At 34.9% G+C, this 18,073-nt stretch overlaps 1 protein-coding gene across 1 annotated transcript in view; it reads left to right on the top strand.

Annotated features, from left to right (window-relative positions):
- LOC100367743 (ATP-binding cassette sub-family C member 5-like) overlaps positions 1-17,013 on the top strand; it is a 100,735-nt gene extending 83,722 nt beyond the window's left edge. Inside the window, exons 16-24 of the mRNA XM_085498344.1 lie at positions 8,023-8,305; positions 10,385-10,571; positions 10,667-10,756; positions 11,731-11,920; positions 13,527-13,686; positions 14,970-15,048; positions 15,199-15,312; positions 15,481-15,645; positions 16,133-17,013. Coding sequence (XP_085354470.1) covers positions 8,023-8,305; positions 10,385-10,571; positions 10,667-10,756; positions 11,731-11,920; positions 13,527-13,686; positions 14,970-15,048; positions 15,199-15,312; positions 15,481-15,645; positions 16,133-16,216 — 1,352 coding nt within the window. The 3' untranslated portion in view covers positions 16,217-17,013. The remainder of the gene's footprint in view (positions 1-8,022; positions 8,306-10,384; positions 10,572-10,666; positions 10,757-11,730; positions 11,921-13,526; positions 13,687-14,969; positions 15,049-15,198; positions 15,313-15,480; positions 15,646-16,132) is intronic.
- The last annotated feature ends 1,060 nt before the right edge of the window (positions 17,014-18,073 follow it).

Here is an 18,073-nt window from a genome sequence, read left to right as displayed (position 1 = left end):
TTGAATGTATTATTATATCAACCATAGTTCCATACACGTTCCTGTCCCGTACTATTTACACATTGGTTGAATGTATTGTGATGTCAACAATAGTTCCATACACGTTCCTGTCCTGTACTATTTACACATTGGTTGAGTGTATTGCTATATTAACAATAGCTCCATTCACGTTCCTGTCCTGTACTATTTACACTTTGGTTGATTGTATTGTTATATCAACCATAGTTCCATACACGTTCCTGTCCCGTACTATTCACACATTGTTTGAATGTATTGTTATATCAACAATAGTTCCATGCAGGTTCCTGTCCCGTACTATTTACACATTGGTTGAGTGTAATGTTATATCAACCATAGTTCCATACACGTTCCTGTCCTGTACTATTTAAACATTAGTTGAGTGTATTGATATATCAACAATAGTTCTATACACGTTCCTGTCCTGTACTATTTACACTTTGTTTGAGTGTATTGATATATCAAAAATAGTTCCATACACGTTCCTGTCCTGTACTATTTACACTTTGGTTGATTGTATTGTTATATCAACAATAGTTCCATACACGTTCCTGTCCTGTACTACTTACACATTGGTTGAGTGTATTGATATATCAACAATAGTTCCATACATGTTCCTGTCCCGTACTATTTACACATTGGTTGAGGGTATTGTTATATGAACAATAGTTCCATACACGTTCCTGTCCCGTACTATTTACACATTGGTTGAATGTATTATTATATCAACCATAGTTCCATACACGTTCCTGTCCCGTACTATTTACACATTGGTTGAATGTATTGTGATGTCAACAATAGTTCCATACACGTTCCTGTCCTGTACTATTTACACATTGGTTGAGTGTATTGCTATATTAACAATAGCTCCATTCACGTTCCTGTCCTGTACTATATACACTTTGGTTGATTGTATTGTTATATCAACCATAGTTCCATACACGTTCCTGTCCCGTACTATTTACACATTGTTTGAATGTATTGTTATATCAACAATAGTTCCATGCAGGTTCCTGTCCCGTACTATTTACACATTGGTTGAATGTATTGATATATCAACAATAGTTCCATACACGTTCCTGTCCCGTACTATTTACACTTTGGTTGATTGTATTGTTATATCAACCATAGTTCTATACACGTTCCTGTCCTGTACTATTTAAACATTGGTTGAGTGTAATGTTATATCAACCATAGTTCCATACACGTTCCTGTCCTGTACTATTTAAACATTGGTTGATTGTATTGTTATATCAACAATAGTTTCATACACGTTCCTGTCCTGTACTATTTAAACATTGGTTGATTGTATTGTAATATCAACAATAGTTCCATACACGTTCCTGTCCTGTACTATTTACACATTGGTTGATTGTATTGTTATATCAACAATAGTTCCATACACGTTCCTGTCCCGTACTATATACACATTGGTTGAGTGTATTGATATATCAACAATAGTTCCATACATGTTCCTGTCCCGTACTATTTACACATTGGTTGAATGTATTGTTATATCAACAATAGTTTCATACACGTTCCCGTCCCGTACTATTTACACATTGGTTGAGTGTATTGTTATATCAACAATAGTTCCATACATGTTCCTGTCCCGTACTATTTACACATTGGTTGAGGGTATTGTTATATGAACAATAGTTCCATACACGTTCCTGTCCCGTACTATTTACACATTGGTTGAATGTATTATTATATCAACTGTAGTTCCATACACGTTCCTGTCCCGTATTATTTACACATTGGTTGAATGTATTGTTATATCAACAATAGTTCCATACACGTTCCTGTCCCGTACTATTTACACATTGGTTGAGTGTATTGTTATATCAACAATAGTTCCAAACACGTTCCTTTCCCGTACTATTTACACATTGGTTGATTGTATTGTTTTATCAACCATAGTTCCATACACGTTCCTGTCCCGTACTATTCACACATTGTTTGAATATATTGTTATATCAACAATAGTTCCATGCAGGTTCCTGTCCCGTACTATTTACACATTGGTTGAATGTATTGATATATCAACAATAGTTCCATACACGTTCCTGTCCTGTACTTTTTACACTTTGGTTGATTGTATTGTTATATCAACCATAGTTCTATACACGTTCCTGTCCTTTACTATTTAAACATTGGTTGAGTGTAATGTTATATCAACCATAGTTCCATACACGTTCCTGTCCTGTACTATTTAAACATTGGTTGATTGTATTGTTATATCAACAATAGTTTCATACACGTTCCTGTCCTGTACTATTTAAACATTGGTTGATTGTATTGTTATATCAACAATAGTTCCATACACGTTCCTGTCCTGTACTATTTACACATTGGTAGAGTGTATTGATATATCAACCATAGTTCCATACACGTTCCTGTCCTGTACTATTTAAACATTGGTTGAGTGTAATGTTATATCAACCATAGTTCCATACACGTTCCTGTCCTGTACTATTTAAACATTGGTTGAGTGTATTGTTATATCAACAATAGTTCCATACACGTTCCTGTCCCGTACTATTTACACATTGGTTGAGTGTATTGATATATCAACAATAGTTCCATACATGTTCCTGTCCCGTACTATTTACACATTGGTTGAATGTATTGTTATATCAACAATAGTTTCATACACGTTCCCGTCCCGTACTATTTACATACTGGTTGAGTGTATTGCTATATTAACAATAGCTCCATTCACGTTCCTGTCCTGTACTATTTACACTTTGGTTGAGTGTAATGTTATATCAACAATAGTTCCATACACGTTCCTGTCCTGTACTATTTACACTTTTGTTGATTGTATTGTTTTATCAACCATAGTTCCATACACGTTCCTGTCCTGTACTATTTAAACATTGGTTGAGTGTAATGTTATATCAACCATAGTTCCATACACGTTCCTGTCCTGTACTACTTACACATTGGTTGAGTGTATTGATATATCAACAATAGTTCCATACACGTTCCTGTCCTGTACTATTTACACTTTGTTTGAGTGTATTGATATATCAAAAATAGTTCCATACACGTTCCTGTCCTGTACTATTTACACTTTGGTTGATTGTATTGTTATATCAACAATAGTTCCATACACGTTCCTGTCCTGTACTACTTACACATTGGTTGAGTGTATTGATATATCAACAATAGTTCCATACATGTTCCTGTCCCGTACTATTTACACATTGGTTGAGGGTATTGTTATATGAACAATAGTTCCATACACGTTCCTGTCCCGTACTATTTACACATTGGTTGAATGTATTATTATATCAACCATAGTTCCATACACGTTCCTGTCCCGTACTATTTACACATTGGTTGAATGTATTGTGATGTCAACAATAGTTCCATACACGTTCCTGTCCTGTACTATTTACACATTGGTTGAGTGTATTGCTATATTAACAATAGCTCCATTCACGTTCCTGTCCTGTACTATTTACACTTTGGTTGATTGTATTGTTATATCAACCATAGTTCCATACACGTTCCTGTCCCGTACTATTCACACATTGTTTGAATGTATTGTTATATCAACAATAGTTCCATGCAGGTTCCTGTCCCGTACTATTTACACATTGGTTGAATGTATTGATATATCAACAATAGTTCCATACACGTTCCTGTCCCGTACTATTTACACTTTGGTTGATTGTATTGTTATATCAACCATAGTTCTATACACGTTCCTGTCCTGTACTATTTAAACATTGGTTGAGTGTAATGTTATATCAACCATAGTTCCATACACGTTCCTGTCCTGTACTATTTAAACATTGGTTGATTGTATTGTTATATCAACAATAGTTTCATACACGTTCCTGTCCTTTACTATTTAAACATTGGTTGATTGTATTGTAATATCAACAATAGTTCCATACACGTTCCTGTCCTGTACTATTTACACATTGGTTGATTGTATTGTTATATCAACAATAGTTCCATACACGTTCCTGTCCCGTACTATATACACATTGGTTGAGTGTATTGATATATCAACAATAGTTCCATACATGTTCCTGTCCCGTACTATTTACACATTGGTTGAATGTATTGTTATGTCAACAATAGTTTCATACACGTTCCCGTCCCGTACTATTTACACATTGGTTGAGTGTATTGTTATATCAACAATAGTTCCATACATGTTCCTGTCCCGTACTATTTACACATTGGTTGAGGGTATTGTTATATGAACAATAGTTCCATACACGTTCCTGTCCCGTACTATTTACACATTGGTTGAATGTATTATTATATCAACTGTAGTTCCATACACGTTCCTGTCCCGTATTATTTACACATTGGTTGAATGTATTGTTATATCAACAATAGTTCCATACACGTTCCTGTCCCGTACTATTTACACATTGGTTGAGTGTATTGTTATATCAACAATAGTTCCAAACACGTTCCTTTCCCGTACTATTTACACATTGGTTGAGTGTATTGTTATATCAACAATAGTTCCATACACGTTCCTGTCCCGTACTATTCACACATTGGTTGAATGTATTGTTATATCAACAATAGTTCCATGCAGGTTCCTGTCCCGTACTATTTACACATTGGTTGAATGTATTGTGATATCAACAATAGTTCCATACACGTTCCTGTCCTGTACTATTTACACATTGGTTGAGTGTATTGCTATATTAACAATAGCTCCATTCACGTTCCTGTCCTGTACTATTTACACTTTCGTTGATTGTATTGTTATATCAACCATAGTTCCATACACGTTCCTGTCCCGTACTATTCACACATTGTTTGAATATATTGTTATATCAACAATAGTTCCATGCAGGTTCCTGTCCCGTACTATTTACACATTGGTTGAATGTATTGATATATCAACAATAGTTCCATACACGTTCCTGTCCTGTACTTTTTACACTTTGGTTGATTGTATTGTTATATCAACCATAGTTCTATACACGTTCCTGTCCTGTACTATTTAAACATTGGTTGAGTGTAATGTTATATCAACCATAGTTCCATACACGTTCCTGTCCTGTACTATTTAAACATTGGTTGATTGTATTGTTATATCAACAATAGTTTCATACACGTTCCTGTCCTGTACTATTTAAACATTGGTTGATTGTATTGTTATATCAACAATAGTTCCATACACGTTCCTGTCCTGTACTATTTACACATTGGTAGAGTGTATTGATATATCAACCATAGTTCCATACACGTTCCTGTCCTGTACTATTTAAACATTGGTTGAGTGTAATGTTATATCAACCATAGTTCCATACACGTTCCTGTCCTGTACTATTTAAACATTGGTTGAGTGTATTGTTATATCAACAATAGTTCCATACACGTTCCTGTCCCGTACTATTTACACATTGGTTGAGTGTATTGATATATCAACAATAGTTCCATACATGTTCCTGTCCCGTACTATTTACACATTGGTTGAATGTATTGTTATATCAACAATAGTTTCATACACGTTCCCGTCCCGTACTATTTACACATTGGTTGAGTGTATTGTTATATCAACAATAGTTCCATACATGTTCCTGTCCCGTACTATTTACACATTGGTTGAGGGTATTGTTATATGAACAATAGTTCCATACACGTTCCTGTCCCGTACTATTTACGCATTGGTTGAATGTATTATTATATCAACTGTAGTTCCATACACGTTCCTGTCCCGTATTATTTACACATTGGTTGAATGTATTGTTATATCAACAATAGTTCCATACACGTTCCTGTCCTGTACTATTTACACTTTGGTTGATTGTATTGTTATATCAACCATAGTTCCATACACGTTCCTGTCCTGTACTATTTAAACATTGGTTGATTGTATTGTTATATGAACAATAGTTCCACACACGTTCCTGTCCTGTACTATTTAAACATTGGTTGAGTGTAATGTTATATCAACCATAATTCCATATACGTTCCTGTCCTGTACTATTTAAACATTGGTTGATTGTATTGTTATATCAACAATAGTTCCATACACGTTCCTGTCCTGTACTATTTACACATTGGTTGAGTGTCTTGATATATCAACCATAGTTCCATACACGTTCCTGTCCTGTACTATTTAAACATTGGTTGATTGTATTGTTATATCAACAATAGTTCCATACACGTTCCTGTCCCGTACTATTTACACTTTGGTTGAGTGTATTGTTATATCAACAATAGTTCCATACATTTTCCAGTCCCGTACTATTTACACATTAATTGAATGTATTGTTATATCAACAATAGTTCCATACACGTTCCTGTCCCGTACTATTTACACATTGGTTGAATGTATTGTTATATCAACAATAGTTCCATACACGTTCCTGTCCCGTACTATTTACACATTGGTTGATTGTATTGTTATATCAACAATAGTTTCATACACGTTCCTGTCCTGTACTATTTAAACATTGGTTGAATGTATTGTTATATCAACAATAGCTCCATACATGTTCCTGTCCCGTACTATTTAAACATTGGTTGAGTGTATTGTTATATCAACCATAGTTCCATACACGTTCCTGTCCCGTACTATTTACACATTGGTTGAGTGTATTGTTATATCAAAAATAGTTCCATACATGTTCCTGTCCCGTACTATTTACACATTGGTTGAATATATTTTTATATCAGCAATAGCACCATACACGTTCCTGTCCCGTACTATTTACACATTGGTTGAATGTATTGTTATATCAACCATAGTTCCATACACGTTCCTGTCCCGTACTATTTACACATTGGTTGAGTGTATTGTTATATCAACAATAGTTCCAAACACGTTCCTGTCTCGTACTATTTACACATTGGTTAAGTGTATTGTTATATCAACAATAGTTCCATACACGTTCCTGTCCCGTACTATTCACACATTGGTTGAATGTATTGTTATATCAACAATAGTTCCATGCAGGTTCCTGTCCCGTACTATTTACACATTGGTTGAATGTATTGTGATGTCAACAATAGTTCCATACACGTTTCTGTCCTGTACTATTTACACATTGGTTGAATGTATTGTTATATCAACAATAGTTCCATACACGTTCCTGTCCCGTACTATTTACACATTGGTTGAGTGTATTGTTATATCAACAATAGTTCCATACACGTTCCTGTCCCGTACTATTTACACATTGGTTGAGTGTATTGCTATATTAACAATAGCACCATACACGTTCCTGTCCTGTAATATTCACACATTGGTTGAATGTATTGTGATATCAAAAATAGTTCCAGACACGTTCCTGTCCCCTACTATTCACACATTGGTTGAATGTATTGTTATATCGACGTTATTGTTACCCGTAGTAATAATAATTCAAATTTATATCCCTGCATTTGAACTGAATCACTTCTGGTCGTTTTGCTCTGTTTGTGGGAGATAGACGACAATAACACAAATGAGATGGAATGAAAGGCCAAGTGTTCTTGACATTTATTGAAAAATGAGAGGCTTGTAAACCTTAAAAAATCCCTCGCCAGTTTTCTCAAACTGAAAGATTACAACAGAAAACCTCCAAGGAGGACACAGGTCAAAGGTCAACTGGCGAGAAATACATTCAAAACAATAATTCAGTTAAAATTAAGCACAAATTAATCTCCCACAAAGATGTGGGCCCCAGAAACGCCCACACCCACCTGTGCCATAATTACAATGGAGGTGCACGGGGTGGTGGAGGGCGACTAAAATTGTAGAAGAAACAAACTGCAAGCCGGCAAGTCGATGGTGTAGTTCAAAAGAGGTGGACCAATGTTGCTGCCCCCCCTCTAAGGCACAATTAAACAAGAATGCGACTGCCATAGACGGCGCTCTCCAACTGGTATTAAAATACAATTGCATGTCTATAATATATGCTATATTGTGTGATTTGGACAACTATTACACTCCATTATTACAATTAACTAACATGACATATGGGATAAATTATATTAATCGTGACTAAAACATTCTTTTTTTATATTTAGTGGACGTGTGGTTACCATTTGACATGGATATGCAACTGCAATTAAACATCGCCGTCATCGTGGCTGTAATTACCGTTATAGGAGTGTTTCCATGGTTGACGATTCCGGTATTAATACTCATTATATTCTTCGTCTATGTATACACGTACTATCGGCAGGCCATCAGATCAATGAAGAGACTTGAACACGTGACTCGGTCACAATGTCTTTCCTACGTATCAACGTCTGTACTCGGGGCTGTATCTATATATGCATATGACAAACGGGATGAATTTATACAGAAGTAAGTCACAGTTGTCACCAACTAAGGAATAGTTGAATCAAATAGTGGTTAATATAATTTGATGACCGAATGAGTGTATTTTACTTGAATGCACGATCTACTGAAACATACACCTATTCCATGCCCCCCATACTGCCATCGTGTTTCTGAAAATTGCTAATCTAAAATGAACCGTGAACATCTTACACATCACTTCACAAGAACATAACATAGTCGATACTTTAATTATGTCTTGATATGTGATAAAGATGGTATTAAGACATTTCATATTATATAGAAGGATGATTTTGTGTTAATTATAAATAACCGCATTTTGTCTCATATTAGTTAGTTAAAAGTGCTATTCCAGCAGTAACCATGATACATTTATTTCTATTGTACTATTGTTCAGTTTGGCAAATCATATTAATATCCATGTGCAGTTACAAGGCTAGACAAGCAATGTTTACTCAAACTACTGAATACATTACATTTAATTCTTCATCTCTTGCCCAAACGCGAAACAAATTCTGTTTTATTACACTACACAGTGATATTAATTAGAACGCCTTTAGTTAAATATCATAAAGCATATTCCCAATTTTCATCGAATTCAAAATTCACACTACATCATACATCTTCGGATTCAGTTCAGGCGTTAGCTGTGGGACATTGGCAACTCACATCGCGTGTTAGGGGATTAGAACTAGTGGTTGTTAAATTTGTAAGATACAAGAAAATAAATTTTCTACGAAGATATAGCTAAGGTATTTATAAACTATGTTACCAAGTCTGTGATACCTGAAAGCGTTGAGATAGTCAAACATATGATAAATTGTGAAACCATTAATACAAATAGGTAAGGGTGTCGACAAAGCCCAATGATGTATAATAATAAGGTTATTACGAGGATACTTCAAAGTATGCACTCAGACAGTACGCCGCTGCATCGACCTCCGCTGCGCGTCGGTCGAATATATACTTTCGCTGTACTGTCTTCGTACATACATTGAGGTATCCTCTTAATAACCTTATCTTATTATACATCTGTCACCGTAACGACATAAGTTACAGCGTGTCGTAATTTTGCAGTATTTTACGGGGTATTTTCATCCTACCATATAAGGAAATGCGAATTCCAAATATGGAATGATTACGCGCGTAAGCGTCTTCTAATAATAATAAAAAAACATGGCTGCCACCCGGGTTGACTGTACTCCACACAAAGAAGTTCGCTAATTACGTTTTAAACCTTTTGGATTTCGACATTCCCATGATATATTCTTGGAAGAAAAGGTGTATAATAATAAGATTATTACGAGGATACCTCAAAGTATACACTCAGCCGGTACACCGTCGCATCGACCTCCGCTGCGCGTCGGTCTAATATATACTTTCGCTGTACTGTCTTCGTAAGTACATTGAGGTATCCTCTTAATAACCTAATACTATTTATTTTGATTCGTCACTGAAATCAAAATCGATATTTCCCCACCCCATATGCAAATGAGGTATGAGAGCGAACAAAGTAGTACCGTTTTTCGAAACATAGCAGAAATAAACAATATTTAGAAGTACGAGATTTTTCCCTTGGGGTACATGAATATACTTGCCAGGTGAAATGAAATTTGAACAACAGTAATGGTACTTTTAGGCAGTCACTTATTTTGACTAAAACTAATTTGCATATCACCCATGCATTCGAGATGCGATGTATCCTGCGTCAAATCATGTTGTAAAGCACAATTGCAAACTATTTATCTTGTCAAGTTGGGTACGGCATTTTTCAGCATTAACTTCTATGTTAGAAATTCAGGCCATAGAGAAGCTTTTGGATTTATTTTCACTTTTGTGAGGAGATGATGTGGCAGTATTTAGTGATTCGCCCGTTGGGATGCAAAACTGGTATCAATTCTCGAAACATTTCATTAGAAAATCTTGCAAACTGAGATTATTGGGTTTTTGATGAGTGGTAAAACACGTGATAAACAAATGATTATCGATGGTGCTCTAATATTCAACAGTCAAATAAACTTGTATTTACAGGTTCAATTAGGTGATTGTAGAAAACAGTTACGTAGCTCATAATTGTTTTGTTAGATTTCAGACATTACTTGACAGGAATACTGTGATACTACTGTTATATAGTTTATCAAGTCGTTGGACAATCTTCCGTTTAGAAGTAATAAGTACGACACTCATTGGTTCAACAGCATTAATGATTGTAATACATCATGGTGAAATATCACCTGCATTGGCAGGACTAGCTATGGTGTGTGCTGTACAGGTGAATATTTCTTTTTATAATTGTTGTTGTTATTATTGGTGGTTGTGGTTATGTTTTTTTTTATAACTAATCCATGTATTTTGCCATCCACGCAGACTGCGGCATATTTTCAATTAAGTGGCAAATATAATGCTGATGTGGAAGCTAGATTTACCTCGGCTGAGCGGATCCTCCAGTATTCTGAGGTGAGGCTTAATGCAATGTTTGATTGAACATAAAAATTATCATGATATGAACACTGGCTGTGCGTTAGCTATATTATGTATTGGGATTAATTCTTTAATGTTGTGAGTGCATTACCAAATATCTTTCTTGTCACCACCACAACCACTACGTTATGATTCGACACTGATCCTATTTTTTACTTGTACTATATTTTACTGAAAGTAAATATTAATATTATACAGGGTCGTATTGGAGGGTCGTCTACTTTTTACATCATGCATCAATATATAGCACTAAGGTAGCTAACAATAACTAATATATAGCGCCAGTCGTTCATTGGGCTGAGTTTTAGTAATATACATGTTTTTGTGTTAATCTATCATTTTCTAGTTAACTTAATATGAACGTGTTACCATGGAGATACGACTGCGCAGTGTACCATACTACATACAGAAATATCATATTAACTGTTACTAAGTACTTAGTTTAATAATCTAAACTTATAGATATTTCCACAAACGTTTTAGTTTCAATTTTGTTTTTTGATTAAAACTTTGCCTGTTAACTACTGGAATGGAATGGAATGTTCGAATTACGTTGTTACATAGAATATTACTGAATGTCACAACGAAAATATGGTTTCAGAAAGCATAATTTAACTCAACTAACAAATCGGGGAAGGATCGTCATTTTTTTGTGAAAGGAGTGATTCTCACCTACCACCCCAGATTTAAATTAGCAGTTCTTTTTGTATAAAATAGACTTTATTCGCAAATAAACGTCAAGTTAGTTGACCACCCACCCCGAATAGTGTCTTTAACGTTATCGCTAATGTTACGCTGACCATGAAAACAGTTGTTATTATAGCCGTAGGGAATTAAACGCGTGGCTCACTCGCTGTCAAGGAGATATTGAGATATTGTTTTTTTTTTGTGATAAAGTCAATCGGCTAAAAATGATATATGTGTACTCACTCACTATGTTATTTTTCCAGAGTTTACAACCAGAGGGCGAACAATTTATAGAAAAACAAAGGCCTAGCACAGATTGGCCACAAGAAGGCAAGATATGTTTCAAGGACTTTGAAATGAGATATCGTGAACATTTACCATTGGTACTGAGGGGCATTACGTGTACTATATACCCCAGGGAAAAAGTTGGTATTGTTGGTAGAACGGGAGCAGGTAATGTATTAGTTTATTAGATAATTTCCATTACATATGATTAAATATCTAATAATTATCACCATTGGATGTTTTGTTTAAAAAAGACCCGTCCTAGGATCGGATCCAAAGGGAATAGTGATCGGGTAGCCGCATATACTTTAAATGCAGAGAGTGTAAGTTATATCTGTGAAATAATGGATAGAGGAATAATGTATCCCGTGATTTTGCTTGTCTCCCACTACACCAATCGCGGAACTGCACATACGTAGAAGCACAAGTTAAAATCATTTTGGGTTCTAACAATGTAGATGGACAACCCGCTAGAATGACTAATCTTAGTTGCCAATAATAAATTGCCAACCTTAAATTTATTTATTTAAAACAGTGGAAAGCAGCCCATGGTGTTGTGTTAGTAACAATGAAGCTTGCCACTCATTGTACCAATATGAGTGCTTTCGCTATGTCACATCATTCACACTATTTTGACCCCAGCCTGATTTTACATGTTTCTGTTTCAATTCCCTTCTCGCAACACCATAACAACATCTCCTCCACCAGCTGGCTCACATTTCGCTCTACCCGATTTGTGATGTATGCTTCTGAGCGGAATTGTTGGACTACGTGTCTCTGGCTCACATCCTCGGTTCAGATTCAGATTTACATGTATTATGTTTATTTGTGTTCTGCCATTCAAAATATTGGCTGATCATGGGATCTCATTAACAGTATGATTCATACATCTACAACGAACTGGATAATATGCAAATGAATATGGACAATCTATCACGTGACTAGCATAACACTCAGTGTATCTATGTGGTGGCGCACTACAGTTGTACATTTTCATTCATTTTCATTTATTTATTTATTTATTTATTTATTTATTTATTTATTTATTTATTTATTTATTTATTTATTTATTTATTTATTTATTTATTTATTTATTTATTTATTTATTTATTTATTTATTTATTTATTTATTTATTTTATAAGCTACATAGGCTTGCACTATAAAAAAATAATCAAGGCACTGATTTCCAAATAAAGCAAGTTAAACTGGTGGCAAAGTGATATATAATCTTATAATAAAATAATTGGCAGTGTAAATAAAATTTTATAAATATCTGTTGAACTCAATTACATTAACAAGAATTGTTTGTGTAAGAGACCAATATATTATAATTTGTAATAAGCCGGACATCATCAAGAGATTTACACGTTCGGTTTAAAACGTTTTACACCAGTGTTTAAATGATTATTAAAACGCACTCGTTAATAAAACACTAAATCGCGTATAATCGTGAGTCTCCTAACCTTACGAATCATATATATGCATATAATGGAATTACGCTTTGAGATAAAAAATGCATCACCTTTGCTGAAGTTAATTAAGTTTCTATCTAGAACACCAATTTCAACTATAAAACAGTTACATTAGTACTGAGAAATATGTACCGGTATGTATGTATGTCATGATTAACATTTAGTTTTCTCTGTTTACCCGGTAATTTGTTTGTTCATTAATTCATTCATGTCCTTCAATTTAATCATCAGCTTGTATACCATTGACATGCTAGATCTTCACTGTGATTTCAATTATTTGCTTATCTGTATGTTTCCCTAGGCAAGTCATCATTCGCAGTCGCTCTTTTCCGTTTAGTTGAGCCTTTGTCTGGGAGTATTCTTATCGATGATGTGGACATTGCAAATATAGGACTTCATGACCTTCGATGTAAGCTGTCGATTGTTCCCCAAGACCCTGTCCTGTTTATAGGAACCATAAGGTATTAAATATAAATAGTATATTCTTAATAGTGGTGTTGGCACAAGGTTGATTTAAATGTTTGGGTCAGTTATGCAAATAACAAATGTCGAGCTCCAATGAAATCCTTGATCCAAATAACGCTCGTGTTGCGAGGTTCTTTCATCCGTATAGACATTGTTCTGAATGCATAGGGGTTACTCACGAAAAACAAATGTATAACACATTTCGATAATAACAACTATCTAAGCAAATTAATTAAATATTTACATCTCGCTCGTGACAATGAGTACTAATGCATGTGGTAATTATAATTCCCAAACATGAGCGGGTAATTTATAATTAAATTAATAGAAAAATGATCCAATTACATGGCTTCTGAGTTAAATACCGTATACCATTCGTCTCACACTACTGTGAACAACTTTGTCAAGGATACATTGTGAAATATGACGTAGCAGAGGTTGGAACACAAAAAAGTCCACAGGGCGAAATACAGAACACTCCAGGTGTAGAACACAGATCACTCAAGAGGGCGGTACATACAACAGTCCCGGGGGTGGAACACAAAACAGTGCAGAAAGCCGAACACAGAACCGAACACATATACAGAACAGTCCAGAGAGTAGAACACAGTGTCCAGAGGACGGAATGCAGAACAATTCAGAGGGCGGAGACAAACAAGTTCAGATGGTGAGCATAGAACAGTACAGAAGATGGAACACGGAAAAGTCCGGAAGGTAGAACGCAGTGTAGTACAGTACAGAAGGCGGAACATAGACAGTCCAGAGGGCGGAGCATAGAACATACGAGCGGACGGAGTACTAAACAGTTCAGAGATTGGGACAATCCAATCATCTAATTTAACTTCAGCACCCCAGACAAAATAAATTAATAATTTAACCAGTCGCTGGAAAACAAATTCCATTAGTTTACTCGTTTTGTTCAAATAAGGTTGAAAATGACTATCACTTTGTTCTGTAATGTGAGAAATATGAATACCTTGGAGAACAACTCAAATGTGTCATCTTCTACCCCCCTCAAAAAAAAAGCACGAAAGAAGTAGTGGATTAATAAATATTATGTTTTACAAACATTTTGCCTTTCTGTTCTATAGTGAAATTTACATATGTAAATTATATGCATGTTAAATGTTTAGTGAATTCTTCTAAAACTGCCACGGTAAATACAAAAACAATATTCAAATATATTTGTATTGATTGAAGCTTAGATGTGTGTCACTAAAATTCCATTATATCAGAGAAAACTGAATTGATGTGTTGACGTAATGAATTTAAATTGCAGGTTCAATTTGGATCCACTCAACCAATACACAGATGCTGAGTTGTGGAATGCTTTGGAAAAAACTTGTATGAAACCTAATGTAAGTTACTCAGGTGTATCGACAATCAAATTATGTTCTGAATTTGAAAGACAAAACAATATAGCACAAACAGTTATTGAATAATGTAAACCGGAAATACCGACTTATGTATTATGATAGAACTGATTAAGATGGTGTTGTTTTTTTAAGATAAAAGACTTGCCAGAACAACTAGAGACTCCCGTTGTTGAGAATGGAGAAAACTTTTCTGTTGGTGAACGTCAACTCATGTGTATGGCAAGGGCGTTGCTAAGAAACAGCAAGGTTGGTGTCGTTTCACATTTCAAACATATGGTAACATTTGATATCGTGCCCTAAGTAATATTTCACACAATCTACATACATAACAGACAAGTCCAATTTAATAACAACAGTTGGTAAACCAGGAACATGACTGACATAAAAACATATAACATACGATATCCTCCTTAGATATTGGTATTAGACGAGGCTACAGCAGCTATCGATACACAGACCGATAGTTTAATTCAGGAGACTATAGATTTAGCCTTTAAACACTGTACAGTGTTAACAATTTCACATAGAATAGATACTGTTATGAAGTACGATAGAATCATGGTGGTGGACAATGGCAAGGTAGGATTACATATAATACTCATATCATACAAATAGTAACAGAAGTGAACGTCAATATTCAGTTTCGACGACCCGCAGATAAATATATTCCTCTTTTTCTGGGAGTGAATATTTTCTTTTATTCATCTCTCCAAATTTTGTGAAACCAAGGCGTGTGACTGCATTTCGGTCGTCAAGATTTGAGAAATCATTTTGCTCACTTGAGACGACGCCATAATGTAAACAAACCAAACGCGTTTGCGTGCGAAGGACTCAGAACGGCAATTTGCAATCAATCAAATTACATACATGATTGATGTGTCTGTTAAAATCAGTTTGAAACAATACATTTTCTACTCAAGTTCAAACAATTATAATTGGGTGCCTATTATGGCCGACATCAAAATGGACTAAAAACCAAACGAAAACTAAACATATTTGTAATATTACCTTTACTGTAATCATATGTATGAAATGTCACGGTGTTTTCCATATGTTCATTTCACAGATTGCTGAGTTTGATCGACCGGATGTTTTAAAATCTGATCCCAAATCGATGTTTCGTGGCATATTAGCTGCTACTAAGAGCTAGTATGTGGTGTAACACACACGTTGTGGTGATGGATATATTATACATCGCTGTTGTTGCCGGTCATTCCATGCATGGGGGTTGAACGATATAGATAATACATTATATCATAAACAAGTCACTCTATGTGGAATAAACTTTGTACACCTATAGAGTAAAGGGCATAAAGCTGTAGATGTTATAAATGGTCTATAAATATATTCTGTTTATAAAACTAAATGACTGATATAAGGCCAAAAAAAGTTGTTTTGTTGCCCTCAGCGACCGACCAAAAAAAATGAAATAACGGGTCGCGGTTTTTTTTGTTTTTTTTTTTAATAGGCCCAAATATTAGAAACTCACCATTTTAAGCAGTAAAAAAGTGTTTCCCCTAATAATTAACGATTCCGGACCGTTGTTTGATCCCCAGGGTCCCCGGGAGGTTGAGTGGCGACTTTGAACCTCGGGTTGATCTGTATTTAAATACAAAAGACTGAAAGGAACACTTTGATTTTTGTGTTTAATATCTAGCATGCGTTTGATTGATTCCCATATACTATCGGAAATATAACTAGCCGAACTTGATGTCGATTTAGGATTCTGCTTACAAATAGTTTAGCCAATCATAGGACGTTAATTTTAGCCAATAAAACAACCTCATTAATAGTTATTTACCTATCAGCTCGTCTCCCTATTACCCAATCATGTACAAGGCCAAAGTCACTTGCCGCCAAAATGCAAGGAATGTAAACTTGTGTATATAAGTGGGTGCTTTGACACATCACGGCAGGAGTTTCAATAAAGTCATCTGTTATAGTGTACACCAGTTCGTCTTTTGTTATCCCCCCCCCCTGAACCTTATCGTAACAATTACACACATATATCTCGGCTATTTACGATCCCTTTAGTTTTCACGAGTTTAAAAAAAAAATCCGACCGACCCAATTTTAAATTTTCCGACTTGAGGGCAACATAAGTTTTTTTTTTTTTTTTTTTTTTTTTGCCTAAGCAGTTATCAATGAATTTACTGGTTTTTCTGATCGTGGGAAGTACATTCCATGCTATGATCAACTTATTATTTTTGTTTGTTAGTAAGGTAATCAGTTTATCATTGCTTATAAAAAAAACTGACTGTTTTTTTTTTATATTGTTTGTATCTGTTTACTCCTCGTCTTCTAATTCATTTGTATTACGTATAGTACTCACTAAAACGAAGGACCGAACGACTTAAACGTGTGATGTCTCCCTACCGGTGCTTTGCATTATTTTTTAAGTCCGGTTTTGGTTCCGCACATGCAAATAAAGTTTTATTTTCAAAGGATCGATTTAGACAACCTTGTATATGTACGTATTAGTGTAGCTAACGATAAAGGAACTCACGTTTTTAGTAGATGTGTTATATGTAAACACGTAAAGAGATCAATAGAATAAAACAAAACACGTATCATTTCTTATTTACTGTCAAAATGAGACGGATTTATTTATTTATTTGTTACAATGTTAGAAAGTATTGGTGTGATTGTATTATTGTCGTGCCTGTCATACCCACCCCATGGCATAGTTTCTCCCAACATTTTGCTAACACCATAGAAAAGTAATTGACAGCTAGAAACTAGTTGCTCCTACTGACGTCATAAGTATCTGAGTAAGAAAACAATTATACTTATTAAATGGCATTAATTACTGAATGTTTTCCTGTTTATTGAAAATCTTCCCTAAAATATTTTGTATGTGAGAAGGGTTTTCGTATGAATTCAGGAAATGTGAAAGATAACAGTTTAATTTTTTTTTTAGAAAAATAACAAAAGTGCGATTTGGCCAACATTCACAAATTATCGACTCCTGAAAATCATCATACCATAATAGTTGTTCCCTTAAAGT

This window comes from Saccoglossus kowalevskii, chromosome 1, assembly GCF_978046115.1.
Source record: "Saccoglossus kowalevskii chromosome 1, keSacKowa6.1, whole genome shotgun sequence".
Lineage (NCBI taxonomy): Eukaryota > Metazoa > Hemichordata > Enteropneusta > Harrimaniidae > Saccoglossus > Saccoglossus kowalevskii.
This window is presented reverse-complemented; position numbering and strand designations above follow the sequence as displayed.